Source organism: Thamnophis sirtalis, unplaced genomic scaffold (genome assembly GCF_051295495.1).
Source record: "Thamnophis sirtalis isolate CommonGarterSnake01/CBP01778 unplaced genomic scaffold, rThaSir2_p1.2 scaffold_15, whole genome shotgun sequence".
NCBI lineage: Eukaryota > Metazoa > Chordata > Lepidosauria > Squamata > Natricidae > Thamnophis > Thamnophis sirtalis.
The window spans coordinates 44,580,175-44,597,229 of NW_028261395.1; the positions used below are offsets into that span (position 1 = coordinate 44,580,175).

A 17,055-nucleotide genomic window follows, 5' to 3' on the forward strand; every position below is an offset into this window, starting at 1 on the left:
CACCAACACTAAACAGGCAAGCCATCAGAATATAAACTGACAGCAAACCGCCCTCCCTACTTACACTGATGATGTTATCTAGTTTGGGTCATGAAATGTTTGCAAGAAAACAGCCAAGTTCAGAGAGAGCACCGAGGACTCCTCATTTGAATCCTGAGCTACAAGTAGTTGTTTTTTTTTAAATGGGGAAAAAAATAAATCACCCGCTATAACATTTCACGTCTAGGAGAAACACATCTGGTTCAAAACCACTTCTGGTTTCCTGGTGTTAAAAAACAGATGGCAACGAAGGAGAAGAATGGAAAGAGAAAGGGAGAACACAACAATGACAGTGACAAGAAGCAACGGATGGAGACTAATCAAAGAGAGAAGCAACCTAGAACTAAGGAGGAATTTCACAATAGAGAGAACGACTGATCAGCAGAACGACTTGCCTCCAGATGTTGTGGGTTGTTCCAACACTGGAGGTTTTTAAGAGGAGATTGGACAACCATTTTGTGGGAATATAGGTTCTCCTGCTTGAGCAGGGGGTTGGACTAGAAAGCATCTTCCAACTTATTCTATTATTCTAAGAAAGTAACTGAAGCTGGACATTTACTCCATCTTCATCGTCATCATCATCTTCTTTTAACCACCCCATAATCCCTTGTGGGCTGACGTCCAGGCAACTGAATGGAGCTAGAAGAGTGATTTAATGGCCGTATGCCCTTCCTGTCGCCAATGAGGAGTTTTGTTCAGCAGATAAATTCTCATTGCGCCCAGAGGGAGAAATATCTGCCTCTTCCTAGGATCAAACTCACAACCTCCCGGTTGTGAGGCGAGAGCTACCAAGCTGGATATCCTCTTAAAAATGGAGAAAGGAAGAGGAAGGAATGCTGCATTTGAAGATCTCAAACAATTGGGCAGAACAAAAAAAAATATATCCAACTTTTATTTTTAAAGTATTATTATTTTTTTGTTCAGAAACAAGAACACAGCAGATGGGTATCCGCAAACAACATGCGTTGCTCATGGGTGAACAAATGGAGAGAAAGAATGACTGGCTACTTTCTTGTACACTTCCGTTGAGGCAACTGGCAACGTCCACTGTCGTACCGATTTAAATTTTTTTTAGCGTTTTCCTCCCCCCCTCGACATTTCTAACTCTTTATCCCAATAAGGAAGATGAGAAGCACACACCATGCCTTCCTTCTGGAAGGTTCCTTCGGTCCTGTTAGACCAGGGTGTGTGTGCCTCACCCCAGTCGTACCAACGAGATGATTGCTCCAGGTGTTCTTGGAAAGGCCCCAAAATGGAATTATTCTCTTTATCGTTGTTAAAATGAAGATATCATGGTTGTATTGTGACCGGCAGAGAAGAGAGAAAATTCTTTTGGGCAGGGTGTGTGTTTGTGTGTCTCTTCTGCCTCATGTGCCAAAATAGCTTGGCTCTCTTCGGTTGGCTACACCTTGATATAAGTGAGGAATTATTCACTGTTCTAGTTCAAGCAGCAAAATAGTTTGGTGTTATCCAAATGTCCTTTTTTCCCCAAGGTTTCCCCACAGGGGTGGGATTGAAAGATTTTATCAACCGGTTCTCTGCCCAGTTGCTGGGTGGGTGTGGCCATGTTGCAGGGGTGGGTTTCAATCGGTTCGCAGTGGTCCCCGCGAACCAGTTGGTCGGCGAACCCGGAAGTAAGTAACTTCCGGGAACGGCGAAGGGCCCACCCGCCCGCCCGTGCTCCTTACCGGTCTTTGAAGGCTTCTGCACTTCCACGCAGGCGCATGGCACATACAGCACCTGCGCGATTCTCCATGAGCAGCTGGAGCATTGCGCAAGCGCTAAGACGCATGCGTGAACTGCGCGCCTGCACGAGGACGCTGCCGGCCCCGTTCCAACCGAACCGGTTGGAACGGGATAAGCAACCCACCACTGCCATGTTGGGCATGGCCTACTTAGCTGCCTGCACCATGGTAGCTGGGGGGAACACTTTTGCCCACCCCAGACTCCGAAGGTGGACTTCCGGAACTTCCGGGAGACCAGAAAAACCGATCTCCCGGAGGTTCCGAGACTCTGTGTGAGCCCTGCACTTATCTGGCATCCAAAATGGACCCTATGGAGACTCCTGGGAGGTGAAGGGTGGGTGGGGCCAGCCAGTCCTTTGGCAAACCAGATGTAAAAATCAGCAACCGGTTTGCCCGAACCGGTCCGAACCGCATCCAGCACTCCACGAATGGAGGTTTTTGAAAAATAGATTAGACCAGTGATCACCAACTGATGGCCTTGCAGATAAAATTTTGGTGGTACGCAGAAAATCTTTGCATTTTTCATATTACACTAAATCAGGGATCCTCAAGATATGGCCCACTGAGGTCATTACTCCCGCTTGCTGACAGGATGGGGTCCTTCGGGCAGTTAGTTTGGCTGCCTGTTTAGTAGCTCCAGCCCTTCCCTCCCACCCTGGGAGTCCAAGCGCTTCATTGAGCAGCACGTAAAACTTCGGCCGGACTCCAGGGAAGACAGAGTTTGCAGGGGGCGAATCTAGCGCCTGGGCTGGCTATAAGACATTCATTCATTCTTGGCCATATTTGAGATTCTTAAATGCAATGGGCAGCAAACCTAGGGTTGACCCCGGGCCCTTCTCTCCACTAAGAGGTGGTCAAGCTAAGTTCCTGAAGGACCCCATCCCGTCACTAGTTCATATTAGTGGTCCGTGGGATTTAAAATTATGAATTTAGTGGTTCCTGAGGTCCGGAAGGTTGGTGACCCCTAGATTAGACAACCATTTGACCAGGATGGTATAGGAATTCCTGCTTGAGTAGGGAATTGGACTAGAAGACCTCCAAGGTCGCTTCCAACTTTGTTATTCTATTTCTGAAAGAAAGAGCTGGCCAATAAGTACAGGGAATGTGGAACAAAGCTCGTTAGGGCGAGACCATTAATATAAACACATCAATTGATCCGGTCTCAGATGGATGACGGCTTTACAACAAGACTTCAGTTCAGCAATTCGGAGCAGAAATTCTTGTTCTGTTCTTTCCAGCCTGAGAGTTGAGACTCAAGCAGAACAGAGGGAGGGAGAGAGAGAGAGAAAGAGAGAGAGAGAGACAGACAGACAGACGGTAGCATCAAGTATCTATTCAAAAGTTCAGAAAAGAAAAAAACCACAGCCAACTAATTGACTCCATCTGTATTGATTTAAGGACTGATTAAATGCCTAATCAAGAAAGTCTTAATTAATTTTTTTCTTCTTCTCCCTGAGCAAAATAGAGCCTGGGGAAGGGGTGAAAAGGACGAAGGAGAGGAAAGCACTTATTAATAACGTCTTACACGCTGTGTGTTAGATTTCTTCGGCGTCACACGCAGTGATCATCACATGAGTCATTTCCACGCAAGGTTGTTTTCTGGATTTTGTTTTGAGACCGTGAAGGGACGCGGGTCAGCAGGCTGGATGAGATTCTGGGGGTGCTGCAAAAGACACCCCACTCCTTCCCAAGTCAAAATAGGTAATCGGAGTCTGCCAAGGACGAGCAAATCCTCCGGGGCTGCGAGAGCCAGCTGGCCCTACAGCCTTGGGAAAGACGGCTGTCCTTGCCAAGGTTTGATGTGAAGCTAGTGGGAGAAGAGATAGGAGGTGCCCTTGGGCGAGCTATCTTCAAAAGCCCCCTTCTCCCTGGCGGTGTTCACACAACACGCGGAACAGGTCAGGATTAAGGATAAGCCCTTGGAAGGACCAGCTAAGCTTTGCGAGGGTGGATCTTGGCGGGAGAGAGGACGAGATGCCTGGGGCTCAGCATGTCAAGGGAATCTGGCTGTAATCGGTAAACGGATAAATCCCCAAGAAAGGGGCGGATGTGTTGAGCAGGCTAGAATAAGTCACGAGGAGACAGGTAGTCCTTGTCTTACGGCCACCATGGAGCCCAACCGGGGGGGGGGGAAACGAGCAAAAATCACCCTGTTTTTCGTGAAAACTGGGCCATTTTTGTCAAAAAAGAGCATTAGGAAGCTTATAGAGTGCTCCTGGGGGCTGGGCCCATTTTTTGCTCATTTCTGCTCTCCCTAGCCCCCAGGAGCTCTCTGAAAGCCTCCTACAAGCTATGCATGGCCATTTTGGTGAAGGGGTGGGTTTCAGGAGGCAAAAAAATGCTGTATTCAGTGTATAAGACGCACCCAGATTTTCAGCTCTTCTTCCCTCTTTTTTGAGGGAAAAAGGTGCGTCTTATACTCCAAAAACTACGGTAATCTACCTAGGCCTCATGTTCTGGAGAGGACACTCCAGTTTTGACCCCTTTCCAGAGCACAATACCATCGTCTTTTGAGACTGAAGAATGCCAATGGGTTCAAATGCAGGTGCACTGTCTGTCCAGAGAGACAGGAAGGCTTGATAAACCAGGTTGCGATGAGAGGCCCGAGGGGGAGGAGGCAGTGCCACCATCTCTCCCCACTCCCCCTCAAGTCTGGCTCATTAAATCATCTTCGGAACAGCCGCTGCAGCTGCTCCCTGAACATTGTTCAGGAACTCGCTTGGATCTTGATCACGTTTCAAAAATTCCACAGAGTGCTTGATGTGTGTATGGGGTGGGGGGAGAAGGAGAGAAAGAGAGACCGGGGGGGGGGGGAGGAGAGAGAGAGATCACATTTTCAGGCACAATAAGATGGCAGCGTAAAGCTTGAGCACCATGGCTCGGGGTTTTTTATTGGCTCCCCGTTTCGCAAAGCTGATGCTTAGTGATCGTTGCGATGGAAAAAACAACAAATGCCCTCAGCTGCCACAGCTGCATCCAATTTTCTTAAAACAATATATGGAGGGGTGGGGGAATGGGGTGGGAATTCCCCAACCTTCTTCCCATCCAGAAATACATATTTTTTTTATTTTGAAGAGCCGATGGGGAAGGGGAGATGGTTCGATGCCAACGGCCCAGTCATCTGTGACCGACGTCAGAACTGTGCCTGCTTTCCCAAATGGAGACCGGAAAAAGTGTGATGGTGTGCGCTGAAAGGGAGCCTGCTTTCGGGAAGCCTTTCAAAAGCTGCGTCTTCTTCTTTTCCCCCTTTCTCTGTTGGGATCCTTGACCTTATTGAGGTCATCAATTCCAGCCAAGCCGAGTTGTTTTCATTGACTTTTCCAGCATGTTGCCCCGCTGGTGCTGGCGGACTTCTCGTGTTTCTTTATGGTATTTGGCGATGGTTTCCCTGCTCAACAGCAATGCAGGTAGTCCTCGACTTATAACGAGCAGTTCGTTCAGTTACAGTGGCGCAGAAAAAAAAGTGACTTGTGGCATCCCTGTGGTCTCGTGATCAAAATTCGGACACTTGGAAACTGACTCACATTTATGAGAGTTGCAGTGTCCCTGTGCTTGTGATCAAGGGGGAGCTGTCAGAATATTCATGAACCGGCAGGGACATGGTAGCAAAGTCAGCCAATGAATACGGCTTAGTAACAAAGTCAGCCAATGGGAGTTGAAACAGTTTGGAGTCTGGGTGTGGCTTAGCTCTGAACTGAAACCACAACAACTCATTCTCTGTATAGCCTGCCTGTGTTTGAACCTGCTTACAATCTTTCCTCTCTACCACATTGGAAGAATCTGCTGTTGGTATTGTACATTGATTCATGTGTTATTATGTATTTAAAGAAGTGAATGGATCCTGCTGAATCAGTTCTCCATGTGTGCTTTCGGGATTTGATTTTTGCCACAAACTCTTGACAGAAGCCTGTTTTGCTGAACAACCATGTGGCTAACTTAACAGCCACGGTGATTCACTTAACAATCGTGGCAAGAAAGGTGACAAAATAGGGCAAAACCGACTTAACAACTGTCTCGCTTAGCCACAGAAGTTTTGGGCTCAATTGCGGTCGTACGTTGAGGAATACTGGTACATGTTGCTGAACTGGTGAACCCTGACAGAAGTGTGTTTAAGAGACTGAGGCAGGGACTTTAAGATATGAAAGGACAAATTATTAAATGAACCCAGTTTTATAAAGGTGAACACCATCCCCTATACTTGCTGGGTCCTGAAGAACATCCAAAGAAATAAAATAAAACAAAATAAAGACCAACTCTTGACAGAGAAGAAAGTTGACTCAAGCTTCTCTAAACTTCCTAATGTTTAACGTTCCTCCCTTTTTTTTGAAAAAAAAGAAGTTTAAATAGCATTCTTGCTCTTACTGACGATTCTGCTTTTTCTCATTTATTTATGTTCTCCCTATTCATCTTCCAACCTGTGTTTTGTGTGTGCGCGTTTTTATACTTTTAAACCATTGTGGGATAATCTATTTAAAAAAAAAAAGCCGGTGATCACTCTTCCAGCGATTTTTTTTTAATCTTCTTGGTCCGATTCCCTTGCAAACTTGGTTTCTTCCTCTCTTTGATGGTCCGGAGAGCTCACGGATTTGGCCATTTCCTCTACTGCAGGGCTTCTCCATTTCTTCCCCAGCTGTCGAGCATTACCTCAACTAAGCAGATTTAAAGGCTCAAATTGGGGGCTTATGCCTCATAGTTTGTTTAATGTTATTACGAAGCAGGATGGCCTTTTATTCCAGCGGCCACAACTCTGGGTGATGGTTTATGGGTCCTCCGTTTCGTCAAGCTCTTGGGAGAAGCCTGCACTAGTATTGTGTGTGTCAAGCAATGACAAGGGTAGTAAGCCACAAGTAGTTTGATTCACATAAGATCTATAGAATAGAACTGGAAGGGATCTTGGAGGTTTTCTAGTCCAGCCCACTGCTTCTTGTGGCCCATCGGCGGCCAGTGGAGCGGGTAGCAGATTCGGACATGGAGGAGGTTGGGGAGGATGATGGGCCAGTCCTGGAGTCTGGGGAAGGCTCTGATGAGGGCTCTGTGTCGGAGGCAGAGAGAGAGCCAGAGCCGTATGCCAGTTATCAGCTGCCTTCGGAGTCAGACATCAGTGAGGCAGAAGAACAGCTGGAGCCTGTTCCCAGTGTGTGCATGCACAGAGTTGCCAGATGAAGGGAACGGCTAAAGAACAGGAGTTGACTTGGGAGTAAGGCCACAAGTGGATGATGAACGGCTCCTCCCAGAGGGAATAAAAGAGCGGAAGGGGAGTGGAGTTTGCAGGAGACCATTAGTTCGCTTAATTGGTTCGTGACTCTCCGAGGCTCCTGGCCAAGCTCTGCAGATTTCAACCTGGCAGCTCTCCAAGCCAGATAAGGTCTGTGACTGTAAATCCTCCCTTTGCTGGATGTGAATGAGCAGAATTCACAGGAAATTAATAAAAGGTTTTTTTTGTCGAGACAAGGAGTTTGCTTCAGGCTCTCGGGAAGCCTTGGTCAGAACAGTATGATAGGCTGTACGCTAAATTAATAAAGAAAGCAACCAACCAATCAACACGTCAGGCCTCCAGCCGTCTTTTCTAGACTCTGATTTACTTTTGGATGCTATTTGGAACCCTGACATCACCACTCTTCCCTTTATCGCAGCAGAGGTGGTGAGGGCTCTCTTCCACACACAAACCGACAGGCTGAGCCCAAAACTACTGGCTTTGCTTGTGCCAAAGTGAGGCCTCTCCAACAGTGCCTAAACCAATTAGATCTCCCTGGTGGTTTACCTCTCTTTCTTCCAGCAGGCCCCGAATTGGAGCCACACCTGTCACTCATTCTCTTCCTCCCAAAGAGAGCCGTAATGGCTAATCTTCCTGCTGTTTTCTTGCCCCTCTAAACCAGTCGCTCTCAGTTATCTGCTGGCGTGGCTGCAGGGCTGCGAGACAGTATCCCTGTGGGTATCGGGATCAAAAAGATGAGGAGGCTGCTGCTGAAAAGTGTTTTGGTAAGAAATGCTTGCTTCTCTCTTCCTAGTTCGGTTAGATGCTTCTGGCAGTGTGCGACAGGACTCAAGGAAAGATTGGTGGGGAGGGTGTGTGTGTGTAGGCCTCTCCAGCCCCAGGGTCTCCAGAGGGTTCGACCCGCTGCAGGGTACCCCTGGCAGGATGCATCTTCATGTGATAAATTGAATGAATCGCCCTCCGTTTAGAAGATTAACTTGTCAGGAGGAGGAGGTAAGAGTTCGGTGTGATGCCTCTAAGTACGAGAGAGAGAGAGTGAGAGAGAGTGAGAGAGAGTGAGAGTGAGAGAGTGTGTGTGTGTGTGTGTGTGAGAGAGAGAGAGAGAGAGAGAGAGAGAGAGAGAGGGAGAGAGAGAGAGACGTCTGCAAGCTATCTTTTCTTTTTGGACTTCAGGCCTGCCACACTCTCTACTGTGGGAAAATATGGAGTTGGGTGATTTCTAGCAAACTTTCATGTTCTAGCAAACTTTCATGGCTCTCGGGATGACGAGCCCAAAAGGTCCCACGGCGAAGAACAGGTGAAGGTTGTGCTGTGTGTGTGGAAGCTGAGATTTCAGGTGAAAATGTTAACAAAAGCATACCCAGTATTTAATCATCAATATGACTGGAGGGACAAGAAGCTTGTCGGCCAAAAAAAAAAAAAATGTAGGAAGGAGAGAGGGGGAAAGAAAGAAAAAGAGATTACAAAGATGGAGAAATGTCACAAAGACACTTCACAAGAATCCTACTTGACCTTTCCAAGAAGTTGGAAAGGTGGATAAAAGACACTCTTATTATAGAAACCAATAAACACAGTATGACTCACCGAGCATAAAAAAAAACAATTTTTTAAAAAAAGTGGCAAGGAAGTAAGCTTTAATAATAAGTTAAAAGCATATTTTGGTCCTTTCATATTTCAGCCAAATTTGCACCTCCTTCCCACCCAAGCTCGGTTGCCTTAAAAGCAGGGCAGGCTCCAATTTTTAAGAAAGAGCTAAGATGAACGTACCTGCTACGTCTGGGCGTAAGACTGGGGGAAGTTTCCATTTGCGCTGTGGTGGCCCTGGAATTTTGCTTTTCAACTTCTCTCTGTAGGGATGGGAGATGCGAGGAAGAAAAACAGTAGATCGGTATTAAAGAGGTACTGGAATACAATGCAGATTTTTTTTTTTTAAAGGGTGCATCCGTTAACTGATTGATTAGGTCTGGAGATTTGTATCATCACAGGGCTGGAAGGGAGCTTGGAGGTCTTCTAGTCCAACCCCTTGGCTAAGGCAGAAGACTTTATACCATCCCAAAGACATGGTGGTCCAATTACTTTGAAATTAGTGATGGAGGATCAACCACTCTGGGAGACAAGCTGTCCCGTTGATTAATTGTCCTCACTGTCAGGAAATTTCTCCTTAGTTGGATCTCTCTTTAATGATCTTCCATCTGTTCTTTCTTGTCCTGCCCTCAGGTGCTTTGGAGAATAAGCCTACCCCCTCTTCTCCATGGCTGTCCCTCAAGTACTGGAAGGCTACTATCATGTCTCCCCTGAGCCTTCTCTTCATTAGGCTAAAGATACTTAGTCCCCTTAACTAGAGCCAAGGTGGCGCAGTGGTTAAATGCAGCACTGCAGGCTACTGCTAGATCAGCAGGTCAGCGGTTCAAATCTCACCGGCTCAGGGTTGACTCAGCCTTCCATCCTTCCGAGGTGGGTAAAATGAGGACCCAGATTGTTGGGGGAAATATGCTGACTCTCTGTAAACCGCTTAGAGAGGCCTGAAAGGCCTATGAAGCGGTATATAAGTCTACTGCTATTGCTATTGCTATTGCTATTAACTACACTTACAACTTTTAAGAAGAGACTGGACTGCCATTTGTCAGAAATAGTGTAGGATCTTCTGTTTGGGCGGGGGTTGGACTAGATGACCTCCAAGGTCCCTTCCAACTCTGTATCTAACTGTTCATCATATGGTTTAGCCTTCAGATCCCTTTTCATCGCGGCATTCTCCGATATTCTGGAGAAATGAGACCTTGGCCCATCCACATCACATGGAGCAAAATTATTTTTTTTATTTATTAGAATTTGTCAAACAAAAACGAGAGCAAGAATAAAAGGAAAAAAAATACAATCACAGGGACGTGAGGCACATTAGTAAACGTATGCACGCCCCCAGTACTGGCCGCTTAAGTATGAACTTAAGGTCCACGGAAGTCAACTTGGGACTGAAATGGTGAAAATTTGTAGCTGAGACAACTGGATCAGGTAGAGCATTCCAGATGTTGAGAATTCTATTACAGAAATCATATTTTTTTCCCTTTTGTTTCATGGTACAGGACGACTGAGGGCAGGTGCCAGAAACTGGCCCCATTGAGACTTATGAGGATGTTGGATTGGGGGACTTTCTAAGCCATCAGACGCATCTTGGAGAGGATCCTGGCAGGGATGTAACCAGGAGGAGAGAAGGGTGGAGGAAAGGCTTCTCCCTTCCAAGTAGAAAATCTCAAGGGACATTCGGGGAGGTGAGAAAAAGGGAAACTGCTTTTCTCTCCCAAAAAAAGGGGTCCATGCCCTACCCCCCTGAATATGTGGTCTTTTCTTACAGGCAGTTGGCCAGTCTGTGGATCAGGGTGCGGATCGACCAGAAAGGAGGCGAGGGGGATGTTTCTGAAAGAGACCAGGCCATGCTTGCTCCTTTGAAGATGGGGGAAACTGAAGACATGGCTTCCTTCTGTGGAGAAAAAAAACCCATCATCTGTGGTTAAAGCATCTCTCCGATCTTGTTTGAATAGAATAGAATATAGAATGGAATATAGAATGGAATAGAATATAGAATGGAATGGAGTAGAATAGAATATAGAATGGAATGGAATAGAATAGAATATAGAATGGGATGGAATGGAATAGAATATAGAATGGAATGGAATATAGAATGGAATAGAATATAGAATGGGATGGAATAGAATATGGAATGGAATAGAACCCCACCCTTCACCAAAATGGCCGTGCATAGCCTTTAGGAAGCTTTCAGAGAGCTCCTGGGGGCTGGGGAGGGCAGAAATGAGTGAAAAACAGGCTGTTTTTTTGCCCCCCAGGCCCCAGGAGCATTCTACAAGCTTCCTAAAGGCTATTCATGCCCCCTTTTTGGGGAAAAAAACCGGCCCATTTTTGGAAGAGTGCAAAACCTTGGTGCGTCTTATACTTATAAAATACGGTATGTTGCTAAGCAAGACAGATTGGGGGGGCAGTTTTTAAGTGAGTTTAGCTTTATTTTATGACCTTTCTCGCCAAAGTTCTTAAATTAAGTTAGCAACTTGGTCGTTAAGTGGTTTCCCCATTGACTCTGCTGGTCAGAAGGTCCCAAAGGGGAACACGTCATACTACCGTAATCATAAATAAGAGTCAGCTGCCGAGGGTTCTGAATTTCATTCCTGTCCCCATTGGGGGAATGCCGCAACGGTATTAAATGTGAAAAACGGTCATCATGTTGTATTTTTTGGGGGTGCCGGCCTAACTTCGAACGGCCATGAAACGAAAGTCTGTTTAGTCAAGCCCGGAGCTGTGCTTCTTTCCTCCAGCACTTTCTGTTGGATGGTGAAAACGGCCTTCCGGTAAGCAAGTCGGCCTTGGGCCCTGGACAAAGGACGCAAGTTCTTAACACCCGTCTCTCTCTCTCTCCCTCTCTTCATTAGCTTTTGCTGCACTGGCGCGTTCGAAGGGGAAGCAAATTGCTGATTACAGCATCATTTCCAATCTCTTAATGCACTAATAGTTTTCAATAATGACACTGCAGCTGCTGAGGGCTGACCTGTGAGGGCACGGAAAGTGCATGTCGACACAGGGGAATTTCCGGGGTGTTTTGTGACCTCGGATGGACAGCTCCATCGACGTTCTCTCAGCCCACTCACCGCCTGCAAAGCCCGACCTCAAAACTGCAGAATCCAAGATTACTTTCCGAGTTGCTGCTGCAGCTTTTTTTTTTTTGATTCCGTATGGAGTCAAAGCACAGGGTTGTCAACTCTGAAGCTGGCCTGAATGAGGCCATCTTGGAGGCCTTCAGCATTGACACACGGGTGCTGAGGGATTAGGGAGGGGGGGGAATAGAGATAGCTGGGGTTTTGTAGCCAAAGCAAAATAGTTTCCCCTAAGAACCAAGGTCATTCCCACAGGTGGCTGAAGAAAGGAGTGAACTTTCCAAGCAACTGGACAGCATCTTGATTGGGCTGTGTGACTGATGAGTTGGGAAAGGGGGGGGGGGATTTTACTTTTAAACGTGAAAACCACGGGAATCGTTAAAGAGTTGGTTTTCACCAGTCTTTGCCAATATGATATGTCCAATAAAACTGTTCTTTAAGCAATCTACTTGCCTCGGAGTTCTGCTTGCTATGGGTGTATTACTTGGAATCTTGACACGTGCTGTAGCTCTCCTGTACGATGTTAATTCAGGTGGTCCTTGACTTACGACAGTTTGTTTGGTAACCATTCAAAGTTACTACAGCACCAAGAAAAGGGACTTGGGACCGCTCACAGCTACGACCTTGGCAGCATCCTGGTGATCAGGGGATCCAAATTCAGATGATTGGTCACATTTCATATCTGCTTCCTTCTGAGGTCGGTAAAACGAGGAGCTGAATTGTTGCGGGGGTCAAGAGGCTGACTCTATAAACTGCTTAGAGAGCCCTGTGTAGCGGTATATAAGTCTAAGGGCTATTGCTATGAGCACGGCTGTGTCCCTGGTCCCTTTTTGCGACCTTCCGATAAGCGAAGTCAACGGTGAAGGCAGATTCGCTTAATGGGTGATCATGTGACTAACTCAACACCAAAGAGCAAGAAGGAGGTAAAACGGAGCAAAACTCAGTTAAGAAATATCTCGCTTAGCCACAAAAATTTGGGATTCAATTGTGGTTCTACCTGTAGTGTTTGGTTTTTTTTTTAATATCAGCTCAGGCACTGGGATCTATCAATCCTGCCACTCGGGCGTCACCCCTCAAATCCTCCTTCCGTGTCTCTTTTAATTAAGGCAGCAATGTTTTTCTTGATCAGCAAAGATAAAGAATCATCTCGTCACCTTGGGAAAGAACACGGCAGTCTGGAGCGGGATGACTAGTTGGGTAATGACCGAAGATGGGGGGCAGGTTGACCTCCTCTGGAGGAGTGAAAATGCAATTAATTATCTTTTTTATTTATTTTTACAAGCAGCTCAATTACAACACACGCTAATCGCCTGTGTAGGGCACCGCCAAGAAGAAAAAAAAAAAAGAGAGAGGAAGGGAAAAAAACAGGATCAGCCGTAAGCACCTGTAACCGAGAATGACGAAGGGGATTATTGTCAGGCTACAGGCCGGGCTTCTAATCATGGGCACAAAGAGTTATGGGCCCATCCTGGCTGACCTCGGCGCCAGAAGACCGCCTTCTCTCTTCATAAAAAAAAAATTTGCTTGGGGCGCCTTCAGCTCTGCCAACGGTATTCCCTGTAAAGGTGACCAGACACCGTTCATTAGCCTTTAATGCTCAATTCAATTACCAATAAATGTCAGTAATTAATAAGGCAGGTGTGGGAAGGTGCTGAGATTCCACGCAGCCGAGACATCCACAGGAATGCAACGGGATGGTCTGTGCTTCCCTCCGGGGAGCAATCAGGTGGCAGCAGGTAGTCCTCGACTTGCAACCACTCACCAAGCCCTGCATTTCTGTGGCTAAGCGAGACAGTTAAGTGAGCTTCAGCTCATTTAGAACTTTCTTGCCACAGCTGTTAAGTAAATCATTGCAGTAGTTAAGTGAATCGGGTTCCCCCATCTGACTTGGCTCATCAAGAAGGCCGCAAAAGGGGATTGAGCGACCCGGGGATGCTACGACGGTCGTAAATCCAAGTCTGTTGCCAAGTGTCTGAATTTTGATCACATAATCGCGGGGATGCCGCAACGGTTGTGTGAAAAGCGGTCGTAAGTGCCTTTTCCCCCAGTGACGAATGTAACTTGGAACAGTCACTAAATGGATTGCTGTTAAACCGAGGACGGCTCGTACTAGCTTCGAAGCACAAAAAAATCTTAAGAATTGGCCGGTGCCCGAGAAAGGCGGGTGGGGAAGCACCAGATATTTTATCTGGAGCAATTTTTAAAAATCCTCCTTCCGCAAAAGAGAACAGTTTTGCCCTCTGGCTCCGGTCCCTACAGATAATTTTTCCCAGAGGGAAAATAGAGAGAGATCTGATGTTGGAGCCCAACTGCGATGCTGGCTCCCTCAAGACCTCTTCATCCCAGCCCCTAAGATGCCACAATGCCACCGAGATTAAAAGGCGACCCTTGAAGCAAGCACAACCTGGAGAAATCTGCCAGGGACTGGTCTTCTTTTCTTTCTAAGATACCATATTTTTGGAGTATAAGACGCACCTTTTTTCCCTCAAAAAGGAGGCTGAAAATCTGGGTGCATCTTATAAATCAAATACAGCATTTTTTGCCTCCCGAAGCCCCACACTCTTCACCAAAATGGCCGTGCATAGCCTTTAGGAGGCTTTCAGAGAACTCCTGGGAGCTGGGGAGGGCAGAAATGAGCAAAAAATGGGCCGTTTTTGCTCATTTTTGCCCCCCCCCAGGAATACTCTGCAAGCCCCCCCCCAAAGCTATTCATGCCTCTTTTTTTTTTAAAGCGGGCCAGTTTTTGCAAAAAACGGGCCATTTTTGGGAGGTTTGCAGAGTGCAAAAACTCCCCTCCCCCTTTTGGAAAGCTCTTTAACTGATTGATGAGAATTAGATTGATCAAGTGCTGTCCCAGCAGAAACAAAGTCTTAGGTGCTGCAGATTGTCAGCAATTACCTTCTCCAGCACATGGATAAATACACCTGGAAACATCTACCTACCTACCTACTCCCTCTCTCCCTATCTACTGTATTTCTCTCTCTATCTCTTTCTATTTCTCTCTATCCCTCTACCTACATACCTACTCTCTCTCCCTACCTATCTACTGTATCTCTCTCTCTACCTACCTACTTCCTCTCTCCCTATCTACTGGGTTTCTCTCTCTCTTTCTATTTCTCTCTCTATCCCTCTACCTACCTACCTACCTAAACACACAGACAAACAGAGAGAGAGAGAGAGAGAGAGAGAGGGAGGGAGGGAGAGAGGGAGGGAGGGAGGGAGGGAGAGAGAGAGAGAGAGAGGGAGAGAGAGAGGGAGGGAGGGAGGGAGGGAGAGAGAGAGAGAGAGAGAGAGAGAGAGAGAGAGAGAGGGAGAGAGAGAGAGAGAGATCTGTCTTCGTGGCAGTGGAAGAGTGGACCATGTGATGAACTTTGGGCATTGGGGCAGGATCCTGAACTTTCAACTGGGTGGGGAAAACCTGAAAACTTTGAGATTTGGGTTTTCCCAGATGTGCCAACATGGCTCTTTTAATAAATTGGAATTTTGAGGAATCTCTTGCCTTGGATTCTTATTTTATTTTGGATGCTATTTGGAACCCTGACACTGAGTTTCTGTCTCCCTTAAGATTTCTATTTCTCTTTTAGGGGAAATATTCTGCTTTTTAAATATTTCCTAAAATATTTCATTTCATTGGGTATGAACTTTCTACAGCCCCTCCCTCAAAAGCCCAAAGGCCAGGGGTGAAATCCAGCAGGTTCTGACAAGTTCTGGAGAACCGGTAGCGGAAATTTTGAGCAGTTCAGAGAACCGGCAAATGCCACCTCTGGCTGGCCCCAGAGTGGGGTGGGAATGGAGATTCTGCAGTATCCTTCCCCTGGAGTGGGAAGGGAAGGGAAATTTTGCAGTATCCTTCCGTTGCTATGCCCACCAGCCATGCTATGGCCACCAAACCATGCCCACAGAACCGGTAGTAAAAAAATTTGAACTTCACTACCGCCAAAGGCCACGATTATCAACAGCCACTGATAGTTCCCAGCACATTTCAAAACTGAGCAAGGAAAAACCGGACAGGAGGCAGATTGGGCAGTATCTTTTCAGGTCTCCTCCGTTGAGCAGTGGTGGTGGGGGTAAGACTAGAAGACCTCTGAGGTCTCTTCCAAGCCTGTGGATTGTATGTTAACGAACTGCAGAAACAAATTGGGGAGGGGGGAATGTGCTGCCTCACCCTTCCTTAGAATAAGGAATAAATTGAGGCAGCTGTCTTTTTGGTCTCCATACATCTCATCTGGAAAAATTCTAAGTTGGTAAACGCAATATATATCCGGGGAAAGAGGGCTGGATGAATTTTAGCCTGACATCAAAATAACAACAATGAACCTAAACGGCAAATGCTCCCTCGAAGAAGAACGCCAATTCTGAGGCCGCCAAAGGAGACACGCACAAAGATACAAGCTCCATCAAAACTTGACATACCAGAAGCCACAAAATATTTGGCCTCCATTGGGGAGAGGGGAGAAAGAAAAAACCCACTGTAATAACAGAAATGTTTAATGAGATGGAAGAGAACTTCCTGGGGAAGCCATGAAGAGATCAACACTCCAGGCTGTGAGGACGGCCAGAACATATGGTTACAAGTTGTGTTTGTAATCCCCCTAATGAAGAACGGTTGAAAGAAAACAGCAAAGCTTTACGTGAAGGAAACCCAAGTTTCCAGATAGGAAATCCTAACCTTCCCCTTTATGTAATAATACCGAAATTTTCAGAGTATAAGACACACTCTGTTTTGCTCCTCTAAATCTTGATGTGTCTTATAATCGGGTGCATCTTATAGCCTGAAAAATACAGTATATGAGACTAAGGATTTAAGTAGTGTCCAGATCCCGTTGCAACCGGTACAGTGCAATGGGGCCGGGCGTCCAGTGCGCTCATGCATACTTACCACCCACAATGCTCTACGACGCTCCATCTGCTCGGCAGAACATTGCGCAAGCGCCGTATTGTCCGTGCGTGCAAGCTCCGATTGGCTCAAATATAGGTAAGGAGGGCAGCGGGCGGGTGCTCTGCAGCACTGTAGCAGAACTGTACCTGGTGCTCCCAGGTCTGGGGCATACCGGTCATATCCCCCCACCGCTCCCGCCCCCCCCTAAAAGTGGGTGAAAATTTCTGTGAGTCCTATAGACCAAATATGGGCCTGGTTTTGGCCTCCCCAAACCCTCTGCGTGTCACGTTTTCTCCCTTCCTGGCCCCCAGAAGTGCTCCTCACGGTCCATTTTTGGCCTCCCGAACTTTCCACTCATCCTGTTTTCATCCCCCTGGCCCCCTGAAGCAGGCGAAAAATGGGCACGTTGTTGGTGAAAACAGAATGTACAGAAGAGTTTGGGGAGGCCAAAAATGGGCCTGTAAAGTGCTTCTGGGGAGGGCGAAAACCGGACGCGTGAAGACCGAAAACTTTTTTTTC

At 46.8% G+C, this 17,055-nt stretch overlaps 1 protein-coding gene across 2 annotated transcripts in view; it reads right to left on the bottom strand.

The window, feature by feature from the left end:
• The window catches only part of MORN1 (MORN repeat containing 1), a 136,949-nt gene that overhangs the window by 67,124 nt on the left and 52,770 nt on the right, over window positions 1–17,055 (bottom strand). For both annotated transcript variants that reach the window (XR_015695114.1, XM_087701944.1), the window contains exons 11-12: window positions 10,347–10,474; window positions 8,767–8,846 (exon numbers count right to left, since the gene is read on the bottom strand). Coding sequence is in view for 1 of the 2 variants with exons in the window: in XM_087701944.1 (XP_087558070.1) it covers window positions 8,767–8,846; window positions 10,347–10,474 (208 nt within the window). In the remaining variant the exon portion in view is untranslated. The remainder of the gene's footprint in view (window positions 1–8,766; window positions 8,847–10,346; window positions 10,475–17,055) is intronic.